At 35.6% G+C, this 24125-nt stretch overlaps 3 protein-coding genes across 4 annotated transcripts; 1 reads left to right on the forward strand and 2 right to left on the reverse strand.

Annotated features, from left to right (window-relative positions):
- Positions 1-1798: 1798 nt before the first annotated feature.
- Positions 1799-6471, reverse strand: LOC126660510 (uncharacterized). 2 transcript variants are annotated; one of them, XM_050354062.1, is made up of 3 exons: positions 6292-6471; positions 2912-5631; positions 1799-2063 (listed from the first exon to the last, which is right to left on the reverse strand). In XM_050354062.1, exon 2 carries the CDS (start codon positions 5404-5406, stop codon positions 3133-3135), a length of 2274 nt encoding a protein of 757 aa, XP_050210019.1. In that variant the 5' UTR covers positions 5407-5631; positions 6292-6471; the 3' UTR covers positions 1799-2063; positions 2912-3132. The 2 variants fall into 2 exon arrangements, with proteins under 2 accessions (XP_050210019.1, XP_050210018.1); XM_050354061.1 differs by having other exon boundaries at positions 2912-5642.
- Positions 6472-7224: 753 nt separating this feature from the next.
- LOC126660181 (uncharacterized) lies at positions 7225-12193 on the forward strand. Its single transcript, XM_056104158.1, has 10 exons — positions 7225-7902; positions 8024-8140; positions 8332-8427; positions 8745-9566; positions 9662-10042; positions 10130-10475; positions 10725-10851; positions 10939-11056; positions 11151-11674; positions 11759-12193. The coding sequence occupies exons 1-10, from the start codon at positions 7225-7227 to the stop codon at positions 11976-11978; spliced, it is 3429 nt and encodes a 1142-aa protein (XP_055960133.1). The 3' UTR covers positions 11979-12193.
- A 297-nt stretch (positions 12194-12490) lies between these two features.
- LOC126661885 (uncharacterized) lies at positions 12491-20722 on the reverse strand. Its single transcript, XM_056104159.1, has 5 exons — positions 20517-20722; positions 17254-17366; positions 15333-15517; positions 13372-15012; positions 12491-12907 (listed from the first exon to the last, which is right to left on the reverse strand). The coding sequence occupies exons 1-5, from the start codon at positions 20720-20722 to the stop codon at positions 12491-12493; spliced, it is 2562 nt and encodes an 853-aa protein (XP_055960134.1).
- Between the last annotated feature and the right edge of the window lie 3403 nt (positions 20723-24125).

A 24125-nucleotide genomic window follows, 5' to 3' on the forward strand; every position in this document is an offset into this window, starting at 1 on the left:
GGAAAAATTTTCCGGTCATCTTCCGGATCTGTTCCTCAGTGAGGAACAGATACAGATCGCGGGATCTGTTCCTCAGTGAGGAACAGATCCCGGCGGCGGCGGCGGCGGTTGTGGTGGCGGCGGCGGCGGCGGTTGTGGTGGCGGTGGTGGTGGTGGTGGTTGTGGTGGCGGTTCGGGTGAAAGTGGTTTGGTTGGATGTCATTGGGTTGGGTGTTTTAGAGGTATTTTAGGTGTTTTAATTTTTTAGGGTAGTTTGGTGACGTGGCAGCTGACGTGGCGCCACTATTTATTTATTTATTTTTTTTGAAAAAAAGTCGATTGACCAAAAAAACGGCGCCAGGGGTATTTTGGTCATATTTCGTCCAAAAGGGGTTTAGTGAGCGCCGCCTCAAAGTTCAGGGGGTTTAGCGCCCGTTTTTAAACATCAGGGGGTTTAGCGCCCGTACCCCTAAAGTTGAGGTGTCATGGGTGATTATTAGCCAAAAAAAATTGCACTTTTTTACCTTAACACGGAAAAGTTACAAAAATACCTCACGTTTTTTTCATATTTATGTTTTTACTTTCGGTATTAAAATAATTATAATTTTACTCTGTTAGCATAAAAGCAGCAATGACATTATCTCTCGGTATCATAATTTTTTTGTAAAAAAATTATTTTTCGTACGTTATCATACTATTATCATTAACTTTGTCATACTATTATTATAACCTATTTTTATAAAAATTATCATAACATTATCATAATATACTTTATCATAACATTATCATAAAATATTATCATAACATTATCATGACGTACTTTATCATAACTATATCGTAACCTTATCATAACATTATCATAACTATATCATATTAATCATGTCATATTATTATCATAATGTTATCATAAACTTTACCATATACTATTATCATAACCGTATAATATTATGATACTGATATGATAACGTTATGATACTGATATGCTAATGTTAATGATACTGTTATGATTATCAAGCATTTTTTTTGACAAAATTATTCACTGCAGTGTTATAATACTAATATGATAATGTCATAGTGATACTCATTTGATAATCAGACGCTGTTTTCTACAAAAAATCGTTTTTCATCATAAAATCGTTTTTTACGCAACTTTTTAGATTTGAAACTGACAAAAAATTAAAGAGCAATTTTTATAGATATGAGAATTAAAATAAATTGTAATGACCACCACGATCTAAGAAAAAAAATCACTAAAATTAAATATGAAAAAACGGCGGATCGACAGCGACGTGATGGCTAATCGTCGGCGATGTCATGGCGGAACGACAACGAATCTATAAAAAAACGTCGGGCAGAGCGATAAAGAAATGAAGGAAAAAAATTTGAAGAAGAAAATATGGAAAATAAGAAAAAAAAAAGAGAAAAAAATACACCTGTTAGAATAAAAAAAATTAGAGTAAAAAGTAATAAAAAAAATATTATTATAATAAAAAAACTTTAAAGTAAAAATTAAAAGGGCTAAAAAAGGAAGTATTTTCTGTATTTTTTCTTTATTTAGGCAAAAAAATACTATTATTTTAAAAAATGGAATGTTTTTCCTAATATTCTCTATAAACAAAGGCAAGAAAAACTGTAATCTTAAAGTAAACATGGCCAACAACATGTCTATCTAATCTGCAATCATACTGTGATCATAATCAAACTACTAAGATTTTATCAAAAATTCCAGAAATTTGACCGCTATCATCCACACAATGAACCAGCACCATCAACACAAGGAACCGGCACCATCAACCAAGAAATGAAAGAGACAACAAGCTAGAGACAGATGATAATCACAAATTTAGGAGAGTCTATGCAAAAGACTATCTCCATCGACCAAGAATATACAAATCGTTTCAAAGGTATCTTCTTGATTTACAACGAGCAAAAAGACCTATATGATTTCTCTGGAAAATAATAACCATTGTTCCTGTAAAAGCATTTTCGTGTCTATTACAGGTTGCTGGGACAAAAATATGAGACACCATCTCACAAAATCAGCATAGACTATGGTCATGCCTTCACTACGTTATCTTCATCATCTGGAAAATGAATCACGGACAAACAAAAGTAAACATGATCAGCAACCATGGGAAATTTGATCCAGTCATTTCAGGAGTACAAAAATGCAACAAAAAACTCAACTAAACCAAATTAATTCCAATGTTTCCATTCACAATCCAGATCTGAGCAGAATGATAGTCGTAAAGGGTATCATGATTCATGCAAATAAGTATAAATTGCTTTCCCAAGTTTCAGCAAGAAACAACAGCTATAATTCATGTGAGACATACACTTGCCACTTTCCAAATATTGTAAATAATGAACATTCGACTCTGACCAATAGCAACTGAATCACAACAAAACTCTTCAAATATCAAAACCAAATCTTGAAATTACAGCTATAAGTCATGAAGTAACGAGAATGACAACTTGACAGAATGTTAATAAGGATATTTAGTTGCAAAGACCAACATAAGAGCAACTTACAGAAATGATTAATGTAACATACACAACGAAGAAGAAGCAAAGGGCACAGATAATGCAAGGATAAGAAACTGGATTATTTCGATGAAAAATGCTTTTAGCAATTTTTTTAATACAGATCACTTCAAAAGTCAATAGATATTAAAAATCAAATGCACATCCAATCAATTAGATTATGATTTAGTAAATATATTAAGAAGCCCAGCAATTTCAAATAAAAACAAATGAGAAGTTGAACATTAGTGTTTAGGGTTCAAGTGGAGATTACCAAAAAATAGTCATAAAGATTAGATAAGTTAAAAAGAAAATGTGAAAACTACCAAAAACAGTGAACATCTGTACAAATAGAAAACCAATAATTCATATTTAGAGAATTACAGCTAAGAAATAAAAATGACAATACCGTGGTTTATCAGATTCAGCTGACACAACTTGAAGCAAAATCGCAGCCCGTCAGTCGACCTAAATAAGATGAATAAGATTATATATATTGTCAAAAATTCCTAGTGCTGCCTGTCTACAGCATATTCTACTCATACTCTTCGATTCCTACATCTTCTCTATCTTTATAGTTTCCCTTGTATCCACAGCTATTAGAGATTTGTTCCAATCATCACCACCTGTTTATCTTCTATCTTCTTTCAGTTTTTCCTCATTGCTTATCTCTTTGTCCTTGACATCTATTATCACTTCAAGTAGATCTAGTGGAGTAGCTGCGGGGTCCAGCTCCCGACAACCTTTTGGAGAATTTGGACCTTCTTGACCTGTAAGCAAGTATGAGGGAACATGATGAGAAAACCGAAACATCTCTTCTTTAGGAATAGACCTGATTTCTCCAGGGTCCAAATGCTGGTGGAATATAGTCTTGAAACCAGCAACCTTTACTAACGGAGCCACAAGGACACCTTGTTCATCACTGAAATCTTCAAGCACTTCAACCATGTCATACTTATGTATTACCTCATCTTCTGTCAGCTCATTCCAGTCAGGAGACCACTTCCGATAGAGAGCCCAAACATCTCCTTTCTTAGGGTATATCTGAATAACCCCACGATTGCCTTTTGTCCACTTTACCTTGTGTGAAAAGGAATTAAGTGCGGTATAGATCTCATATCTGCCTACTCTAAATTCACCACATGTTTTTGAGAATCCAGAGCCAACCCAGTTTAGGGGACCCAGTTCACTGTTAGTTTTTGAATTAAGCCAACTGATCTTCATTTTAAATGGATTCAAAGAGATTACTTTATGGACCAAGGCATAGTACCGGGGCATCCCATCATCACCATCATATGCTGCCCATACCTGGTTTTCTCCAAAGCACTCCTCAGTTCTACCCTTGTCAAAATTATGAAAGTCTGGATCAGGAACACCTATTGATATCTGTTCCAGAGCTTCTCCGTCTGCTTTTGCACCAGAAGTATCAGAAGAACACTTACCATTCTCTACATCTGATGGTTCGGCAGACATCTTCTGATCAGACATATCAAACTCCCTCTGAAATACTTCTCCGTTACTTTCATTAGCATTGCTTGTCACATTTTTAACAGCAGATTGAGTTATTTTACGTGAGTTAAACTCACTTAGTTTCTCACGAATATCTCTCCTAGCCTTCTCCATCAGAATGGTTTCACGTCCAAATCGAGTACCATCCCTAGGGCCATGCGGCTGAGAGATTCCGTTGACTCTACTTGTTTCATTTCCCATCTTAGATCCAGATAAATCAAATTTTCTAGCTTCTCCCCCTGCACCCATTTTATTTATGCTTCCACAGTTACTCGGACCAACATCTTCATTGTTTCTCCTTTTCTTAGCAGAATCGGAGTACCCACTAGATGATGCACCGCCCATTTTTTTGGAGACATTATTCTTTCGCTTAAGGGCCTCCTCTCTTTTAATGGCTGCCTGTGATTCCTCACGCTCTCTCTTAACTTTTTCATATGCTTGATGAACCACACTTGCAGCTTGCACAACAGATGATGCACCGCCTACTTTGGAGAATGGACCCCATTGGAAGTTGGTCTGATTAGATGAATCTTGCCCACTGAAACCTCCTGATCCGGCATTTGGAGGGGCCATATTGTTACTACCAGATGTATTTTTACTAGAAGAATGATGATTTGAGCTCTGTCGCTGCTGAGAAAAGTTCCAAGTAGTAGAAGTTTTAGGACCACTTGAAGGTGGGGGAGCTGTCTCAACCGCTAAAAATGGCTCGTGACAGTTGGGGCATAGGAGATTATGATTAAGATAAACTCTAAGATACTCATACTGCATCTTGCATTTATGACACACAGTCCAAAAGGTACTAAACTTCGGCTTTTGAGAAGCTGCTGTAGCTGAGGATTGACTAGTTCGAGGATTACTCTTCTGTGTCTGAGTATTCTTCTGTGTCTGAGTATTTTTCTGTGTCTTCGTATTCGATGTTGTAAAGTTATAAAAACCACTGGACCCTGCTGTTGTCGATGTGCCTTCAGCAGGGTTTGAAACCTTTTGAGATACTTTAACATTCCGCCTCTTATGGTCATACACTAATCTCTTATTCTTATCTGATAATAAACTCCATGCCTCAGAAAGAAGCTTAAATGCTCCATCAGCTCCTATAGACTTGTTTTTGTCAGGGTGAAGCAACAGGGCAAGCTTCCTGTACTTCTTTCGTATCGTCTCATCGTCAGCTTGTGGATCAGCACCAAGAATCGCATACCAATCTGCTTCCCCATTTATCTTACTTTCTGCTGCTACATGCACATCAAGTGTTGCCACGAATTGTTGAATACCCTCCAGGCTAGGATACAAACTTTGGGCCTTCAACGCAAATCTCTTTGCTCCGGCGAGATCCTTAGCCAAAAATTTCCTCTCTGCAATTTCTTTTGCCTTTACGGACTCATCTTTATTACATTCCATTTCCTCACACTCTAGCTTCTCTGCTGCCTTCTCGTCCTAAACTAATTCCTGCTTTTTCCCGAGACTTTAAGAAGAAGAGCGTCACTAGATTCAACAAAAACTCCTACCACATTTTCAATGCGTAAAGATCTCAGTTTCTTCAAGGTTCTTGAAATGAGGAGGTACACAGAATAGCTGAGACTCCTCTCTTCATAATGCTCCACTCAAACTTTTTAATCCTACTGCCTACAAGATGACTTGCGGTCGCAAAAAAACACTATCAATCCTTGTCAAAAGTAAAAACAACACATATCATATATAGACCTAAGTAAGACTATAACAGTATAATCATCATGATACAAGCAGGATACTCTAATACTAAACCCAAAAACCTATCTTAACCAAAATTGAGACCTAACTGGAATAAGATATCCAAAGTAGAAGCGTTTATTAGTAAATTCTCAAAAACGGCATGGTTGTTAAATTGGTATTATGTATGAAATTGTTGGTGAATAGCAGCCAGGTAGCACGGACACTTCATTCAATCAACGTGTCTTATTTCCGAAACGTTCCGCACACTTGACGCTTCGGACATGAAAACTCACTTTTTACACAGAAAACCTTAAAATAACACTGTTTCACCGTGTCCCGCTTCCTTGCTACCTAGACTAGCAGCATAAATGAAAAAAAAAAACTAGGCACTCGTATACATAACAAAGAAGCATAATACAATAATAATCACGTAATACCTGAAAAGAAATGAAAATTTCAATAATCAGATCAATGAATACTAATTTCTTGTGCCTTATATGCATATTAAACTCATAATTCTCGATATTAACCTAAACAAGCGAAAAAATAAATCAAACCAAAACCAAGAAGCGAAAAAGAAAAACTTTAAAGTACCAGGGTTTATACGGAAGATCGATTATTTAAGCAAAGGCTACTGCTTTATGATTTCTTCTCCGGCGAGGTGATTTCCCGGTAGTGGTTCGACTTTAGGGTTCCGCAACCGTCCGTTTCACGCCATTTAGCTTTTAGACTTCCTTCTCCTGCGTTAATCTTGTTGGTGTTGTTAGCCTCGAGGTGGGCTAATTACCCAATATACCAAACTTTGGGCCAGGTTTACTTTTATACTGACCCAACTTATTATTTACTTTTCACACCACCCAAAATAAAAATTATAACCTAATTGCTTTGAATTATAACTTTCTTACCGTTTTTTGCTTTTCCCTTTGATTTTGGCGGTTTCTTCTTCTTCTTCTCCGTGATTCTCGTTCTGCTCCTCCACAATCGCTGCGATCAAAGTTCTGGTGCTCCACGTTCTTACTCGGTTTCTTCCATTATCACATTCGTGTAAGTTTTCATCTCCATTATCTCATACATTTCAGTTATCTTCTTCATTATCTCCAATTTTTTTGTTTTTTCACTTATAAAAAGCCGTAAGTTTCCTTTATTTGTTTTTTTTTCGTTTAATTTGACTATATTAGGTACTTGCATTGTATTTTATTAAACGAATTTGATTTTGTTTGTAATTTAGGTTAACTGTGTTTTTGTTTTTGATTTGATTATTGTTTGTATGTTTTCTAGGTTTTCAAGGTTATTTGAAATCAGTTATTAAAAATGTTTTTGTGTAATTATGCTTCTATTTTTAAAGTTTTGACATTATGTAAAATGACTTAGGGTTTGTTGTTGCTTTGTTAATATTTTTCCAATTTGTTGCTTGTATTGAAATTTTTACTCTCTGTTTTGTAGTCTGATTTTGTTGTATTCTGTTTTTGTTGTAGTTATTTGTATATTTTGTTTGTGATTTTCAGGTTTTGTTAATATTTTGTTGAAATGGGTAAAAAGAGGGCTGGTCGTAAACCGGAAAGTAGCAGTTCAGTGCTCGATTCTGGTTCTGATACGTCGGACCGTGAAACTGTTGGCAATGAAGCCATATCCCGGCATCCTGATGATGTTGTTCCCGCTGCTGAAACTACTGGAGCAGTCGAGTCCTCACATGTTGACAATAGTGAAGTGGATTTGTCGCAGCAAATTCCAAATGTTGATGTGAATGAGACTGTTGCGCAGCCTAGCGTATTAGACATTGCTAGGGAAGCAGTGGAGTCGCTTCGAAGATCTCCTAGACCAACGCTAACAAAAGCTATGATAATTGAAAGTCGGCTGAAAAGTGCTGCGGCTGCGAATGTTAAACAAACTCCTGAAGCAAAAGTTGTTCAATCTGATTCACAACAAACTGTTGAACCATTAGTGAATCCGGCTGGGCGATCTTCGAAGCGTTCAAAGAAGGGTGGAGCTTCTTCTATCGTTGCTGAAATGGCTAAGCTGAAGGCGTCGTATGCTGGCAAAAAAACAGTTAAGCATGTTTCATTTGAAATTGCGAAGAATGATAGCCATGTGGAAGAAGCGGCTGCTCCTGTTAAAGAAGTAAAAAAGAAACCTCCCGTTGCTGCGAAGAGGAAAGTTGTATTTGAATCAACGGCTGATGATAAGGGCGCTGATAAAATTGCTAAGGTATGAACTATGTAACTTGTTTATTTTATGTTGATTTTCAGTATTGATATTGTTTTTGTTTGGTTGAATGTATTTTTATTTTGTTTTGTTTATTTAATTGCGTATGAATTTTCTGTCACAGAAATCTCCTAAATCGCCTATTAAGAAGAAAACTGATAAGAGTAACGCTGGTGCTAAGAGAAAAGCTTCTGCTGAACCTTCTGAACTTGAAGAAGTATTGGCCGAGACAACGATTAAGGTATTCTGTACTTGATTTTATGTGTTTAGTGCCTTTTTTTGTTATGTTTCTTATTTGTTGATGTTTGTGTTTTTTCCTTGTCTTTTGATGTATGTGTTTTGTGTCTTTATTTGTTTATGTTTCTATATGTTTTATTACTTTTTGTTTATATACTTGTTGACAAGTGGTTGTTATGTTGTTGATTTTAACAGTCAGCTAAGACTAGATCAGCTTCTGCTTCTTCAAAGAAGAAACCTTCCACTGCAACTCATGAACCTGAAAAGGTTTTGAATGATGCTTCGAAAGAGGTATTATACCTTTCTTTTGTTTTGTAATGTTATCTTACTTTCATTTGTTTTAATTTGGAATTAAAAAAATGAATTACTTATATATATGTTGATTTGTTGTTTATATAATGTTGATTTTATGTTGCTTTCTTTTCAAATTTGAAATTTAAAAAATTTCATGCATTGGTTGTATTTATGTTGCCATTGTGTTTATATCTTGTTGACATTGTTTATTTTAAGATTTATTTAGAAAAAGTCATAATGTAAATATTATGTTCATTGCTTGAATGTGTTTTGTTTAATATTTTGCTCATTTTATCTGCTAATTTTGTCAATAGATGTGGTCTCTTCGTTGGAAACTTGAAGAGATTCCTACGACAAGGGTTGATCATTGCATGAAACATAAAGTTGTTGATAAATTGAAGAGCCACTTGACTGATTCGCAGCTGGAAATGTTTCGAGCGACTTGTTTTGGTTTTGTGCTGGATATGCCTTCGTGTAATTTTCAAGGTCAGGTTGTACATTCTATGTTGGCAAGGCAGTTTGATAATGCTGGAGAAAATGAGATGTGGTTTGCTGTTGGCCAATTAAAAGTTCGATTCAGCATTGAGGAGTTTGCTATATTGACCGGTTTAAACTGTACGGGTGAAATTCAGAAGGTCGGGTTTGAAGATGGTGCCAATCATTTCGCCGAAAAGTATTTTGGTGGTTTGTCGAAACTGAATAGGCAGTCTGTGGCTGAGTGTTTTGCGTGCAAGCGGTGGCAGTCCGATGAAGACGCTGTAAAAATTGCATTTTTGTATGTATTGGAACTTTATTTCCTGTGTGCACTTGACTCAAATCTCATTGAAGCTCATCACTTGGATGTTATAGCTTCGGAAGACTACAACTCTTACCCGTGGGGTAAAGAAATTTTCTATTACACGCTGAAGTCTTTTAAAAGTAAGGATCTTACGAAGAAGTTTAAGAATGAAGGGTACTGTAGATTGCTCGGTTTTCCAATTATTCTACAGTTTTTGTTCTATGAGTGTTTTCCTACTGTTGATGGCAAGATATGCACTCTTGTCGGTAATAAAGTGCCGAGATGCTTGAATTGGAGTTCAAGTATTACCCCTACAGTGGATGATCTGCAAAGTAATTTTTATAATCAAGGATCGGAGGTATTTCATTTTACTAATATTTTAATTTTATTTAGTTTCCATTCTTGTTTTTATCATTTTCTAAGATTCTTGCATTCTTAAATATTTAAATGCAGCTACGGTTTGAAAGAATTTTGCCTACTGCTGAAGAAAAGAGGATTTTAATGCTGGATGGTTTTTTCTCTGGAAAGAGGAAGGCGAGTAGGCGGAATGTTCAGAGTTCTGTTGATGAGGAGGTTCCTGTTTTCAATGATGCAGCAGTTTCTTCTTTGTTGTCTGCATCAACAAACAATCAACAGGAAATCAACAACATGTCTAAGAGGGTTGTTGATGTTGAAAAGCAACTTAAAGTTGTTATTTCTGATATGTCTGCTATGAAGAATGAAATAAAGACATATCATGTTGATATGGAGAAGGGTATGGCTGAAATTGGAGGTGTTTTGAAGGATCTTGTCAGCAAAATGGAACGTCATTTTGCAAAATCAGAAAATATTACGGTATAATTATATAATTTGTTTATTTTGTTTTTATACATTCTCTTTGTTTTGAAATTGATGTCTTTATATATATTTGTTATTGTGTAGCGTGGCGGCGATAAAGGTGATGATGGTGATGCACGTGACCTGTCTGGTTCTTCGTCTGAAAGTGAGGACGATAACAAGAAAAATGACTATGAGCTTAAGAAGGCTGAAGCGACTTCTGTTGTGTCGAATGTTGATGGGAAAACTAAGGATGTGTCTGCTCAAGATTGTGGAGCAAATGCCGAAAAAGCTGATGAAGATACTGGTATGGCTGATGCAAATCCAACTCATTTTTTGGATTCAGATGAAATCTTTAGTGATTCTGTGATTGCTACATTGGATGAAACAGTTGCGTCCTTATATAAGAGTCGTGATATTGCTTCTTTAATTGAAGCTGGTTGCAAACCTGGTAATGTTTTATATATTTTATGTTTTTTTTATTTGAAATTGTTAACATTCTTTGTTACCCTGTTTGTTATACTTTTTATTTAATTTTGTAAAAAAGAATTTGAAATCAACATCCAATCAACATGATATCAACAGTTAGCTTATGTTATTATTTTGTATTTACACATGTCATGGATATGATATCAACATAGTTTCAACACCATAGCAACATGCATTATGTCTGTTGACTTTTTTTCCTTATTTATTGTAGATGGGACTGCATTGTCTTTTAATGACGTTCCTTGCCCCTTCCTCAATAGTGATTACACTGGTTCAGATGCGTTTAGAGATGTTGAAATTTTTAACTGGATTGAGAAAGGGTGGAATAGTAAACTCTGGTAATTGACATTTATTATTCTTGTTTGTTATATACTAGTTTTGCATATTATTATATTGGCTGTTTTAATATTTTTTTTGTTCTATAGTTGCCTTACCGGTAAATATTCTGTAATCAATCCTCCTTTGGAAGTTGGCGGTGATGCACTTACAAAAAAGATTTTTTTCCATACTTTGAATTTTTGCGGTGGCGAACTGTCTACTTCCGTAAGTGTATTGTTATTGTTTTAGTTTTATTTTTGTTGCTTTGTTTTGCTGTGTTGTACTTATACTTCCTTTAATATGTTTTTGAATGTAACAGCATATCGATGTTATTTTTTACTACTTGAGGAAGAGGATTAAATTGATGAAAGAGAAGAAAATTAAATTTTCAACTACGGACAGCTGTTTCAGCCAGATTTTAGTGTCAGAATATCAATCTTGGAAGGCATCTGGTTCACCGAATGTATTTAAAGTTGGGGCTGGAAACACCCTTTTTGTATACTTTTCGGGAGGAGTCTGCCGTTACGGTAAGCCTTGGAAAGATGTTGATGAACTTCTTTGCCCTTTGCTCGTTTTAGATCCAAATCATTGGATACTTGTGCGGGTAAATTTTGAAGAATGCAAGGTGTATGTTTACAACTCTTACAAGACTGAGAAGATTGAAAAGAATATAGAACTTGTAATAGGAGCTTTTACAGAGTACCTTCCTTTGTTTTTGAAACAAACCAAGTTCTATGATTTGAGGAAGGAATCTGTATCATTTGCGCTATCTTCGAGCTACGACAGCAGATACAGTTCATTTTCTTTTCACAATGTTTCTGATTTGCCAACTCAAGTTAAGAGGTTAGTATTATTTATTCCGTTTACCTATAAGTTTGTATTTCATGTTCTTTTTTGTGCTTTTTTAATTTCTTCTTAATTTTGTAGTGATTGCGGGGCGTTTATTTGCTTGTTTGCTGAGCGTTTGATTGATGGCAAGCGTATTCCTTCATCATTTTCTGTAGAAGAAATGGAATTGTATCGAAACCGGCTTTGTCATGGCCTGATTACATATGGGAGATGGAAGTTGGAAACCAATTACATAAGTGAGGATGAAGGAACAGTGAAGCTTCGAAGAGAACTGAACAAGGATCCTGCTTTGAAATAGTTAGTTGAATTTGTGAATTCTTGTGTTGGTTTTAGTGTTTTTAGTTTGTTATTGTTTTTACGAATGATTTTTATTTTTATTTGAATTACTGATGTTATCTTTTATATTATTTTGAGGACAGGAATGTTAATTTGTTTATCTAATTCAGTTTATTTGAATTTGTTGTATTTCTGTTCTTCATCATAAGTATTATCTACAACATATCAACATAATGTCAACACAGGATGTTGATTTATTGATAATGTTTGTAAAATGAGAACAATTATTTATTTAATTTACAATTTATCAACATATTAACAACAACATGTAAACAGATTATCAATATAAAAGTATGACCACGTAAAGTTTTTTGTTAATCATTTGAAATATCAACATGATATTAACAATATGTCAACATGTATTTTATAAAATTGAAAATTGCAATCAGATTACTGAATATGTTATGAAAGATATGAAATTCAATGACAGTACTTTTACTTGATACAAATAAAACTATTTATTTTTAATCTCAATCATCTTTTGCATGTTTTTTTATTGTGTCCCACCTTCTTGCAAACCGCGCATTTGTTTTTTAACCTTTTTTCATTTCCCGCCAATATGCGTTTCTTCTTCGGTCTGCCAGACTTTGTTCTTGATTCAGGAGGCAACACGATTACATCATTAACTTCTTGAGGTGTATTCCATGTTGACTTATTTGTCATTGGATAGACAGTGCTGCCATATGTGTTGATGTATGTCTCCTTCATGTAGTACTTAGAACAATATAACAAGGGATCTTTGTTGTATTTCCTAATCACAGCAATTGCATGTGCACAAGGTATTTTATCTGTTTGAAATCTTCTGCAACAGCATGTTCCTCTTTCCAAATCCACTGAGAAGGGAGTTTTTGTTTTTGTGACAGTGTATAAATTGTCAGCTGCAGGTGTGACCTGATAATATAAAATTAAATTAGGAAATAAATTTTTACCCAACCACATCAACAACATGTAAACCATATATCAACAATGTTTGTGTAATGTTATTTAAGTTACTTATGTTCCCGTTTTCTCATCAACACAATATCAACAGCATGTCAACCATATACCAATAATGTTTGAGTAATGCCATTTAAGAATTTAATTTTCACTCAATTCAAATACAATAATATCAACAACATGTAAATCATATATCAACAATGTTTGTGTAATATCATTTAAGAAATTTATGTTCCCTTTTGCTCATCAACACAATATCAACAACATGTCAACCATATACCAATAATGTTTGAGTAATGCCATTAAAGAATTTAATTTTCTCTCAATTCAAATAAAATAATATCAACAAATATCATAATGTCAACACCATGGCAACAACATATCAACAACCAAAATCAGTTACATAAAAAAGTTTTTACCGTCAGATGCAGAGATCGAATGTAGTTTTCATTCAATATTTCTTCAGCAACCCTTGTCATATCTGTCTTTAATGATCTTGCACAATTTCTGTTTGCATGAGACCATTTTTGCACAAGGGAACGTAAAAACTCGAGCATTGTCGTTATGGGCAGTTCTCTTGCAGCTATGTTTGTTGCATTTAAAGACTCGGCAATGTTGGAAGTCATTGTTGAATACCTATTACTTGAGGAATGGAGTGTCGTCCATTTTTTAAAACCAATATCAGTGAGGTACTCTCTTATCTTTGGGTCATATTTGTCAAGTTCTTCCATGTGCTTGTTGAACTGCTCAAGTGTGTATGCTTTTGCTGCCCCAAAAAAGTGTTCTCTTATTTCACCTTTTGCTCTTTTATATCTTGCCTTGACATTGTTGAAGAGATGGTAAGTACAGATGCCATGATTTGCTTCCGGGTAAATTTTTTCGATTGCATTTTCAATACTCTTATGTCTATCGGAAATTATGCACATGCCCTCTCTCATGCCGAATGTTTCTCTAATTTTCTTAAAAAACCATTCCCATGAATCATCATTTTCAGAATCTACGACACAAAATGCAAGAGGAAAAATCTTGTTGGCTGCATCTTGTGTTGCTGCCGTTAGAAGAGTTCCTCCATACGCTACTTTTAGGAACGTACCGTCCACTACCATTACAGGCTTGCAGAAACCCCAACCTTTAATTGAAGCATTTAATGATATGAAAACATACAGAAATCTTTTTTCAATTGTTTCGAGTTCAGCAACAGAACCTGGATTTGTCGTTTTGAGCGCGTGGAGATAGGAAGGCAACAATTGGTATGATTCTGCCGGATGTCCCCTCGTAAGCTCCAATCCTTTTTCTTTTGACCTCCACGCTGTTTGGTAAGCTAAGTCAACTCCATATTCATTCTTCATGTCTCGAATAATATCGGCAGGCGTGTAAACAGTTTTGACGTTGGAATACTTATTCTTTATGAAGTGTCCAATCAAATTTGATGTTGCTTGCCTTTTATTAGCCATCCTTTCCCCAACTTTACAACTGTGTACATTGTTGAATTTTCGAACAACGAACGCAGTTGACTTTTTGTTTCTCGACGCCCTTAGTCTCCAGTCGCAGCCGTGCTCATTGCATATTGCAATATACTCAATTTTGCACGACTTGTAAGATCTGAACTGAAAATGATTGTTGATGGCATAGATGCTTAATATAGTCTTGAGTGTGTGCTTGTCTTTGTATTTTTGACCTTCTTCAATTTCTGTTGGCTTTATTTCATTAATCAACATGCTTTCTACATACTGACTTTGTACTTCTTGATCCTCATCTAACTGATTTCCCATATCTATCGCGTACTGAAACATATTTGAAACTGAATTGGAATTATCAACATTTGTTGAATTAAGGGCATTTACTGAGTATTCTTGCTGGTCACAAATTTCTGCATTTCTGTCAACATTTTGCTGGATTGATCTGGATGATGATACATAGAATGATATATCTCTTATTTTTTTGTGAGTTTCTATGCAAATTGGAAATTGAGTTGGATCTGTTGTTTTGCTTCTCATCTGAAAGTAGAAATCCAAAGAATCATTATCTTGAATTATAATTGGTGGATAATTTTCTTTAACCTGTATACAATGAAATTGAAGAACAGTTCAAACACATATCAACATAATGTCAACAAACGATCAACAATAAATCAACAATAAATCAACAAAAACCAACATAAGAAAACAGAATAAATGTATTATGTAGAAAAAGTATACTAATCAACGCAATATCAACAAGAAAATAACAACAAATCAACAAAAAACCAACATAAGGAAACAAAATAAATGTATTATGTAGAAAAACTATACTAATCAACACAATATCAACAAGAAAGTAACAACAAATCAACATAAATATTTATGAGTGAGTATTTAAACTATTATTAATTCTTTGGTACCTGATATTTGATTTGCACATATGTTTCTTCTAAATCTATTTCCAGCTGTCTTGCCAATAATTGTTGAAGATTAGAGATATTACATTCTCTTGGAATTATAAGTCCTTTAACTGCAAAATCTGTATACTGAAGCTTATCATTCCAAAAACCATTATACTGAACAAAAGTTGCAATGTTGTCCATTCCTGTATTGAAATCAACAATTTAACATTAAAAATTAGAACAGAAAATAGCATGATAGTTACTGTTGATTATATAACTAACATTAAAAATTATATTAAAATTAAACTCATCAACAACATAGCAAATATGAATTTGTAATATCTTAACTGTTATATTTCAGGTGAAGATTTCTTGTATATTTGAATCTGAAATCTCAGATCTGTTGTATACAGCAAGAAACTTGTAACTTGAGCTGAAGGAAAAGAAGAACTGTTGATATTGAAGTTTAGAGTTTGTGAATGGAGAGAGAGAACGGGAGCTGAAGGAAAAGAAGAGCCGATGATCGTTAATTTGAGAGAGAACGGGAGCCGGTGATCGTGAAATTGAGAGAGAATGGGAGCTGGTGATCGTGAAATTGAGAGAAAATAGGAGCCGGTGATCGTGAAATTGAGAGAGAATTTGAGCTGAGAGGAAGAGTGAATTGATTGAGGAGAGAGAAAATAACGATTTTGTGAGTTTTTGTGCAGTTAGGGCAGTTTATATAGAAAACGTATAAAAGTTATTATTTAACGCGTGAAAGGTAGTTTTCATATAGGAAAATTTAGTCCGTATAAAAGTATTTGTTTAGGGTAAGTTGGTTGTTTGGGTAAGAAGCCCTTGGATATTCCAACTTATGAAGTTATCCAAATTCGGCCCATGTAGTAATAACAAGTTCAATGGGTTAAGTAGCATTACTCGATGGGCTTTGTTTTTTCAAAGATAACATAACAGAATGAGGAAATTACACAGATTACGCTTTTCTCAATCTTCCACAAAAATATATTCTCATGTCCTTTTTCATTGCCAGTGTGTTTTTTTTTAAAAAAAATTGTTTGTTTTGCAAAAATACGCCATTGTCATCTCCTTTTAAACTCGAACTTATTTCATACAAACTATCAAAAGTCACCATTTTCTAATCACTTATAAGATAGTAATTATCCTCCGTTCAAATTCATACTATGTCATTTACCTCCTTTTTTATGATAAGATTTACAGTCCAATTATAAAATCCTAACTGCGACCAATGTTTGTTGTTGTTTATTTTCTTTTTGTCTCAGTTGTGTTATCAATAAATTTATTGCCTGTAAAACTGATTTTAGCATTTGTCTCTTGTTGCTTCATCGGCTTTTCTTACGATGCTTAATTAGGTTTTTTTTATGTCTTTTTTGGAATTATTTATATACAATTGAGTTATTATAAAAATCAAGTGATTTGATTTCTTTCAAAAATGTTGTTGTTATGTTTTTAGTCAGTGTTTTGGAGACGGGAGACATAACGGGGAGAATTTGAAATTGTTTCCACCAGATGATCAAAAAACACTAAAATGCAAACTATGATGCAAGATATATTAGTTTATGTCTCTCATTATGGAAAAAAGGATCAATTCACCCCGTGAAGTCGGCACGAAGTATCAAAAAAGGCAATTCTAGAAAAACCAAACAGGCTAGGTAAACTGTTTCAAAAACACCCCTCTAACAAAAAAAAAGAATGTTATAGTTAATTTAACCTAATTAACTTTAATTAAAATCCTAATTTAATCCTAATTAACCCTAATTTATTAAAACTTTGATTATCCTTAACTAACCTTATTATCACTAATTAACCAAAATTAAATGTAAAAACGTATTGTTCTTTAACGGCTGTCGGTTGCACACCAGCCATCTCCGCTGCTCTAGTCAACGTCTTCTTCAACGGTCGTCGTCGCCTTCTTTTGTTATACCTCCTTCAACCTCTACATCAGTTGACAACAGTAGAAACGGATGATAAGCGGTAGATAAGAGACGGAAGCAGTAGAAACAAACAGACAAAGAAAACCCTCGAATGATGCAATAGCTAAACAACGTACCGGAGAGAATGAGCATCAACATACGAAGTTAGGATGACGGCAGGCCACATGCAATAGAGGTCGTGGTGATGATTTTTGATGCATCGGTGGGTTAGTGGAAGAAATAAACAAAAAAGATAATTAAATACAAAAAGGGCATAAAAGGTCCTTAAATTTTTATTTAAAGTTAGTATGATATTTAAACTTTCAATTTAGTTTTGTTATTGATGAATCACAAAATGGATACGTGCTCCGGGGTACCCGCGTACACCAGAAAACGAGGTTAAAAAGAACGCCGGAGGAGATCTCCGGAGGTTCGCTCCAACGCTCAAATCAGCTTTTTTGGTTGTGGAAATAAGAGAGAAAAGAAAGAAGTAATATTGAGTGAATAGAAATTTAAGTACCTTAGGGTTTTTCCATAATGTGACTTATATTGACTATGTTTGGTGGTCCCATTTCCCCTATTAATTAGGTCCCGTATTGTACCTCAATTTTTGTATCTCGGATTCTAGGTGCAAACGCCGAAGAGTAAGTCATGTTGTCATAGCGGTGATGCTAGGTATGGGTAATTCGTAACTCGATATTTGTATCTCGGTCATCATGGATCTTTATAAGATAGATGTGTTTGTATCTCGTCCAATGGTATCTCAGTAATCTATTTGGCATAGCCAGGAGCTTTATTTGCTAGACTTAGTATCCTCTAATCTTGTCGAGTTTGCTTCACCCCTATGATCGTACGTTATCATGAAGGTTATGTTATATGCCTATTGATGTGTTATTTTTCTATACCTTGTATCGTTTGATTAATATGCTTTTGGTTGGGTTTTAGATCCGAATTGAGCTATCCAAATTGTTAGTTCATGTGTGGTTTGAAATTATGGATTCTTTGGTATTGCAAATTGTTGGGTTGTTAGATTTGTCCAAGCATGTTTATTGGACTGTTTGTATGTTGTTGTGATTCATACTTAATGGCTTAACTATGGTCGGTGCAAATCCAAGATTTGGTGATTTTGTGCGAGTTTGTACGTTGATTGTATTTATAAATTGTTTTGGCTTAATCTAGATGTTTAGGGTTGTTTGTATAATGCTCTGAATGACAATGTTACACTTGGGTTCGGTATTCATTTCATGTGAGATTATGTCCAAACTAAGTTAAGAAATGTTGTGTTATACCATGCTCTATTTTTAAGTATTGGATAGATATTTAGATTGATTTTGGCACAGCTTGGGCATGATGGAAGCATTTATTTTTTATTTGTTTGTTAAGACATTTTGTGGCTTGTATTGTCATTTCAAGGATGTTGGTTCATTGTGGATTTTATCAAACACCTTGTATGTGTGTTGATTAATTGTTGGTTAGTTAAGCGATATTAAGTTCCTTACTTTTCAAACCTGGTTTTGATTTATTAAATGGTTTCTGGATTTTAAACATTGGTTTACAGTTTGGTTATGTTGGATTGGGTTAGACTTGGGTCGCTCGACACGTGAGATAATTTTGGAAGTCTTGATTGACTCGGCTAAGTCACAATTTTAGAATTTTGACTTCTTTTATCAAGTTATTTGAAAAGGTTTTCGGATTATGTTTTCAAGTGCAACTCAATAGGGCTTAATTTGTTGTATGACTTTGGCTATTGTTTGAGTATTGTCTTAGAATTGAAATAACGTATTGTACGTACGAATATTCAATGTAGCGAAAGAAATACGTGGATTTACTCTATTTTAGGCTTTTGTGTTAGCTTTTTTTGTGTGTTGTGTTAGTCCTAAGTGGTGTCTAGTACTTTTTAGAGAGTTGAGATTGATTTTAACTTATGTTTTATTTCTTAGACCTATCGACTACACATGCTTCTGAGTTGAACCAGGTCCAGGTGCTTGTTAGGCTTTACGGGGATTTTCACAAGTAGTGAGTTTATGTTGCTATTTACGACTTTATTAAGTAAACTGTATATTTTGTATATATATTGTATACTCAGATTTTAAACTATTTTTCGGAATTATGGATGTGAATTGGAACGGGCTACTCGATGAGCATTGTAGACACCTATTTTCCGAACAGGTAAAAAGTGATAAGGGACTGAAGCGTCCAACGGTGATTTCCAAAAAAATCTGTCCGGGTGACGAGCTACAAATTTGCTTGCAAAAATCCAAGCAAGCGTAATCTGTGCACAGCTGCAAGTTTGGAGGATTAAAACGAAATTAGCCATAAATAGCCTATAAAAATCCAAAGAGCTTGTAGTCTAAGTCCAGAACTTGGACTAATTGCAATGTCTTAAAAATTTATGGGTAATTTGTAAGTTTTACGGACTAAAATTGACCATAACCAGACCCATAGGGTCTTAGTAGCCTTTTTGACACTTTTAGACACAAAAAATAGACTTTTAATACATTTTTAATTAGCCAGCAAGTCAAAATCCGAATTTAATAGTCATAATCCTACAGTAAATAGTTAAATTCTAAAATTTTAGTTATAATCCTGCAAGCATATCACTTAAAACTTCTTTAAACCTAATCCAAATTCTGACAAGACTGTAAATAGACTTACACAAACCCTAACCCTAATTACACTACTATAAATTCAAACTTAAGTCAGACTAGTTAAAGGTGGCACACAAATCCTAGAAAATTAGACAAAAAATTTGATCCCCCATACACTAACCATAGCCGAATTTTTCAACACACACACACACAAAATCACACCAATTTTCAATCTTAAAACACTGAAACACGTGTTAATTCTCCAAAAACGCAGCGCAAGCACCATATTCGAAGCTGGATTCCGCATCCACTTCGCCAGCAAACAAGCCAAGGACTCAGACCGATAATTATGAGGACCCTTTTATTATCCCTTTGATTTTCCATGAATATATGCGATAATCATCATTATATTTGTTATATTTATGTGATTTAGGGTGTATGTTAGCTTATTTGCCAATTTTAGCCATAAAATTGTCATGTTAGGTTCAATAATTAAATTATCAAATTTCCATGAAATTGTTGATAGGCATGTTAATTAGCTGTAATTAACTGTTGTTATCCTTAAATCCAGAAACCCAATTAATTAAAACCTCTAGAATGCATGTTTCTAGGTGTTTTAGCTCTTTTGCCATGAAAAATACAAATATAAAGTTGTTGTAATTTTATATTTTTGATGTTCAAATCACCTTAAAACACTTCCTGACTGTTGTTTTTGAATTTTATGTTCAATTTTATGCATTATGACTATTTTTACACGAAAAGCGGAGCCGAAACGGGTGAGAACCGAGCTGAAAATGAACCGAAAACTGTTGAAAAACGAGTTGTTGACCTGCTGTCCAGAACCGCCGCTGCCACTACCAGTGGCGCCGCCGCCAACCGCAACCGGCGGCATCGCCAGTTGTCTAATGTCCGGGCCAGCAGTCACACCGGCGCCCAGTTCCTCGTCCCTGCCTTTTAAAAACCTGCTACCCAGATCCTTCCAGACTCGATCCAAACTTCCAGACGTGTTTCCGGGCTCATTCGGGCTCGGAATTAGGCTCAGTTTTGACCCAGAAATAGGAATTTTTATGTACTTTAATTATCCGCACTGTAACGGGCCAAAAGTGATGCAAAATAGACCCAGAATTCCATCGATGTAACATAAAGTATAAACCGGGCCCATCAAACCTGCAACTTCCAGAGCTGATTCCAGGTTCACCAGAACTTGGAATCAATCGCAATTTAAACCAGTAGAACCAGATCAACGAGAGGCACAACTCTCGTGATCTGACCAACAGCCGGTTCCAACCAGACAGATGGTCAAAACCCGCGCGAGTGCCAGGAACTCAAAGTCAACGAGCTTAAAAAGTATTTATAACCTTGTATGTATAGCAACTGCACTTAGGCAATGCCAGTAATGTTTACCGCTTTCCAAAAGCATATCAATTAACCGGTTATAAGACTAATCACATAAATTAGCCAATTAATGCAATTTTAGCCCATCATTTATACATCGTAGAACTGCCATGAAAATGTAGTGACGGTTGTATAGGAATTTCAAGACTCACTAATAAAATCAATAAATCAAACTTTTACATCCGGATTTAGGCTTTGTGCATGTAAAGTATCCAGACCAGCCAGACTTAGCTACTTGTTAGAAACCTCTAAGGTTAGATGAATGTTTAGGAGTACCTGCTACTTGCCTCAAATGCCAGTCCAGATCGAGTCATATGTGGGTCAAACCTTTTTATTTACTAGCTTTATATACTATGAACTGCATATATTGTTGAGATGAGATTAATGCAAATATGTCTGGAAAATAATACTGATAACCGATAAGCCAAGCACACGAGTCACGGAGAGGTCCACGAACCCGGTCTTTTGGTATGATGTATGGTAATCTTACCCATAAGCGAGTAAGGTTAGTCTATTAAAAGGCATTTTCTAGTTGAACTAGGTGGCGACTCCATTTTCAAAATCCATTTTCAGATCAAGAAGTCATCCATAAGCCTTGTGAGAGTGGCCCCCTCCGATCACAGTGGCGACTCCACTGGGGATTAAAAATAACTGTTTTTAAAAACATAAAACAACAAATGTTTTCATAATTATTTTCAAAAACGATTGTCATGGACCTAAACCACACGGCTTGTGCCTTATCAATCACCAAATTTATTTGCCAGATATATTTGCACCTGTTGCATTGCATTATAATTTCTCTTCTGACATGCTCTCTAGGAGTCCCTTTCCAGCCCCTATACTCATAGCAGCTCTCACGTGATGGCGCTGCACTCCAACGTCTAGAACATATTTATGCAGAGTAGTATCACTCACAGCCCAAAACCTCAGTCACTTGCACTCGTGATTGAGGAGACCCGTAAAAAATATATCAGTCTATGGGAGTCTTAACCGGTTACTACAAAAATCCAATGACTCATTCCACATGTATTCAGCTTACACACTACCCTCTAGGAAAGCACCAAAAATAACGATTGTATTTGAGACAGTACGTCGATGTAAGGATTCTAAGTCCAAATTTCAAAATCACCATTTCAATCCCAGTCTTAGGTCCGGCCTAACAAATTTCCCAGTTTTCAAAACCAGATTTTCCAAAACATTCTATAAGGCCAGACATAAAAATACGAAAACTCGATCAAGTAAAACCTCTTCACTTGATTACAAACTCCAATAACAGTCCAGTCAAGTATCTATCCATGCACTTGACCAGCCGAAAGGCTAATTTATTCTAGATTTCAAAACAGACTTTCATGTTCATTCTATGTTTGCACACTTTTAGAAGGGACAAACAGACTCTTACATCGACTATTGCCGCTTGTCTGTTTAAAACTGCTAAAGAGAGTTTGTAGATATACGCTGACTCTTGCATTGTGATGCGAGGGTCCAAACCAAAAATCCTAGGAATCAAACCTCGCCCGGAACACATGTGTGGGAGAAATAAGGTTGGAAGGAACAATTTGTCTCCGTGATATCAACTATTATATGTGCTAAACTTCCTACTTGCTACGTGCTAACCCCTGCATATCATGCATTTACATATCACGCATCTCATACATCCAGAATGCCACACATCATATACTAACCCCTTGTGGATGCAGCCACTAAAAGAACTCGCTCTACTGTTCTCTAGTAAAGACAATCAGAAAGACTCACCAAATCAATCTATACAGCAATATGTCAGGACCAAGTGAAGCCAGTCTGGACCAACTAAGGAATGAGGTTATGGACTCAGTCAAAAAGCAGACAGATGAAATGAAGCAATGGATCATGACCTGTATGACCTCATACAATCATCCAGGGACCATCCGAATGAACGAACCAGGATAGAGGGCAAATGTCATCACTGAAAACCGACAAAGACGCCAAATAGCACTTGTCCAACCCGAGGATGGGATCATGGAACAGACCACCAACAATCAAAATTGGCTCCCAAGTATCCTAAGTGAAGGGCAACGCCATGCAGAAACAAGAAATGGAGACATCGAGATGGAAGAAGGGAGAAGACATATGCTACCATTCCTGAAAAACCGGCGTGCAATAGAATGGATAAAACTGAGTAAATGCCGCCTGGAGAATCTCAGGTCCATGTTTCACCTTAAAGCGGATCAAGAATTTCTCCATACTCCTGCTAATTTTTGGGACTCGAAGACTCGTGTGTTCAGATTCCACAATGTCGAAATTTGCCCACTTCTCGAAGAATTTGAGGCAATCCTTGGGGAAAATGGGGACGTTACCTGAGATATCGCTTTACCCATCACAGGTTACCCAACAGTAAGAGGACTCGTACCTTAGTTCTCACTTCCACTTGATAAGATGGCAAAATTAAGAGAAGGGGACCACCTTCACCTTCCTTCTACTAAGGTTGTAGCTGAAGAAATGGACATGACAAGCAATAGTTGGGTTAGGATAACCAGCTTGTCTCTACGCATAATACTTGCTCTGCTCGGTCAAGGGGCACGCTAATACCATGATTGCACGCATAATGGAACAAGTGGAAGAAGGGACTATTCCTCTTCCGGTGATATTAGGCGAGCCACTAGCCGGCCTAGACAATTTTCGAACTACTAAAAGACTTTCTGGAAGTCCTCTTCTCCTGCAAATCTGGTTGCAAGAAAGATTACAAATGATAGCTCCGCCTGCCAATCCCATGCAATACTTGCCAAACCCCGCTCCACTCACACTTGTATTTGTTAATTTTTCTGGCGAGGAGGGTCGGCTGATCCTCATCGACCCCTTGGATCCGCCTCTAGTCAATAACCGCTTCCATCTTCATTTCATCTTGGACCAAAAACGCTTCCATC

The sequence above is a fragment of the Mercurialis annua genome, linkage group LG8, assembly GCF_937616625.2.
Source record: "Mercurialis annua linkage group LG8, ddMerAnnu1.2, whole genome shotgun sequence".
NCBI lineage: Eukaryota > Viridiplantae > Streptophyta > Magnoliopsida > Malpighiales > Euphorbiaceae > Mercurialis > Mercurialis annua.

Excerpts from the sequence above, each read along its gene's own strand:
- LOC126660510 (XM_050354062.1), bottom strand. The coding sequence starts at position 5,406 with ATGGAATGTAATAAAGATGAGTCCGTAAAGGCAAAAGAAATTGCAGAG.
- LOC126660181 (XM_056104158.1), top strand. The coding sequence starts at position 7,225 with ATGGGTAAAAAGAGGGCTGGTCGTAAACCGGAAAGTAGCAGTTCAGTG. Across the intron at positions 8,141-8,331 it reads TGGCCGAGACAACGATTAAG|TCAGCTAAGACTAGATCAGC; the intron begins GTATTCTGTACT and ends TGATTTTAACAG. Across the intron at positions 11,675-11,758 it reads TTGCCAACTCAAGTTAAGAG|TGATTGCGGGGCGTTTATTT; the intron begins GTTAGTATTATT and ends TTAATTTTGTAG.
- LOC126661885 (XM_056104159.1), bottom strand. The coding sequence starts at position 20,722 with ATGCCGCCGGTTGCGGTTGGCGGCGGCGCCACTGGTAGTGGCAGCGGC. Across the intron at positions 17,367-20,516 it reads CAGTCAGGAAGTGTTTTAAG|CTATTGCATCATTCGAGGGT; the intron begins GTGATTTGAACA and ends TACGTTGTTTAG. Across the intron at positions 12,908-13,371 it reads TTCGATCTCTGCATCTGACG|GTCACACCTGCAGCTGACAA; the intron begins GTAAAAACTTTT and ends TTATATTATCAG.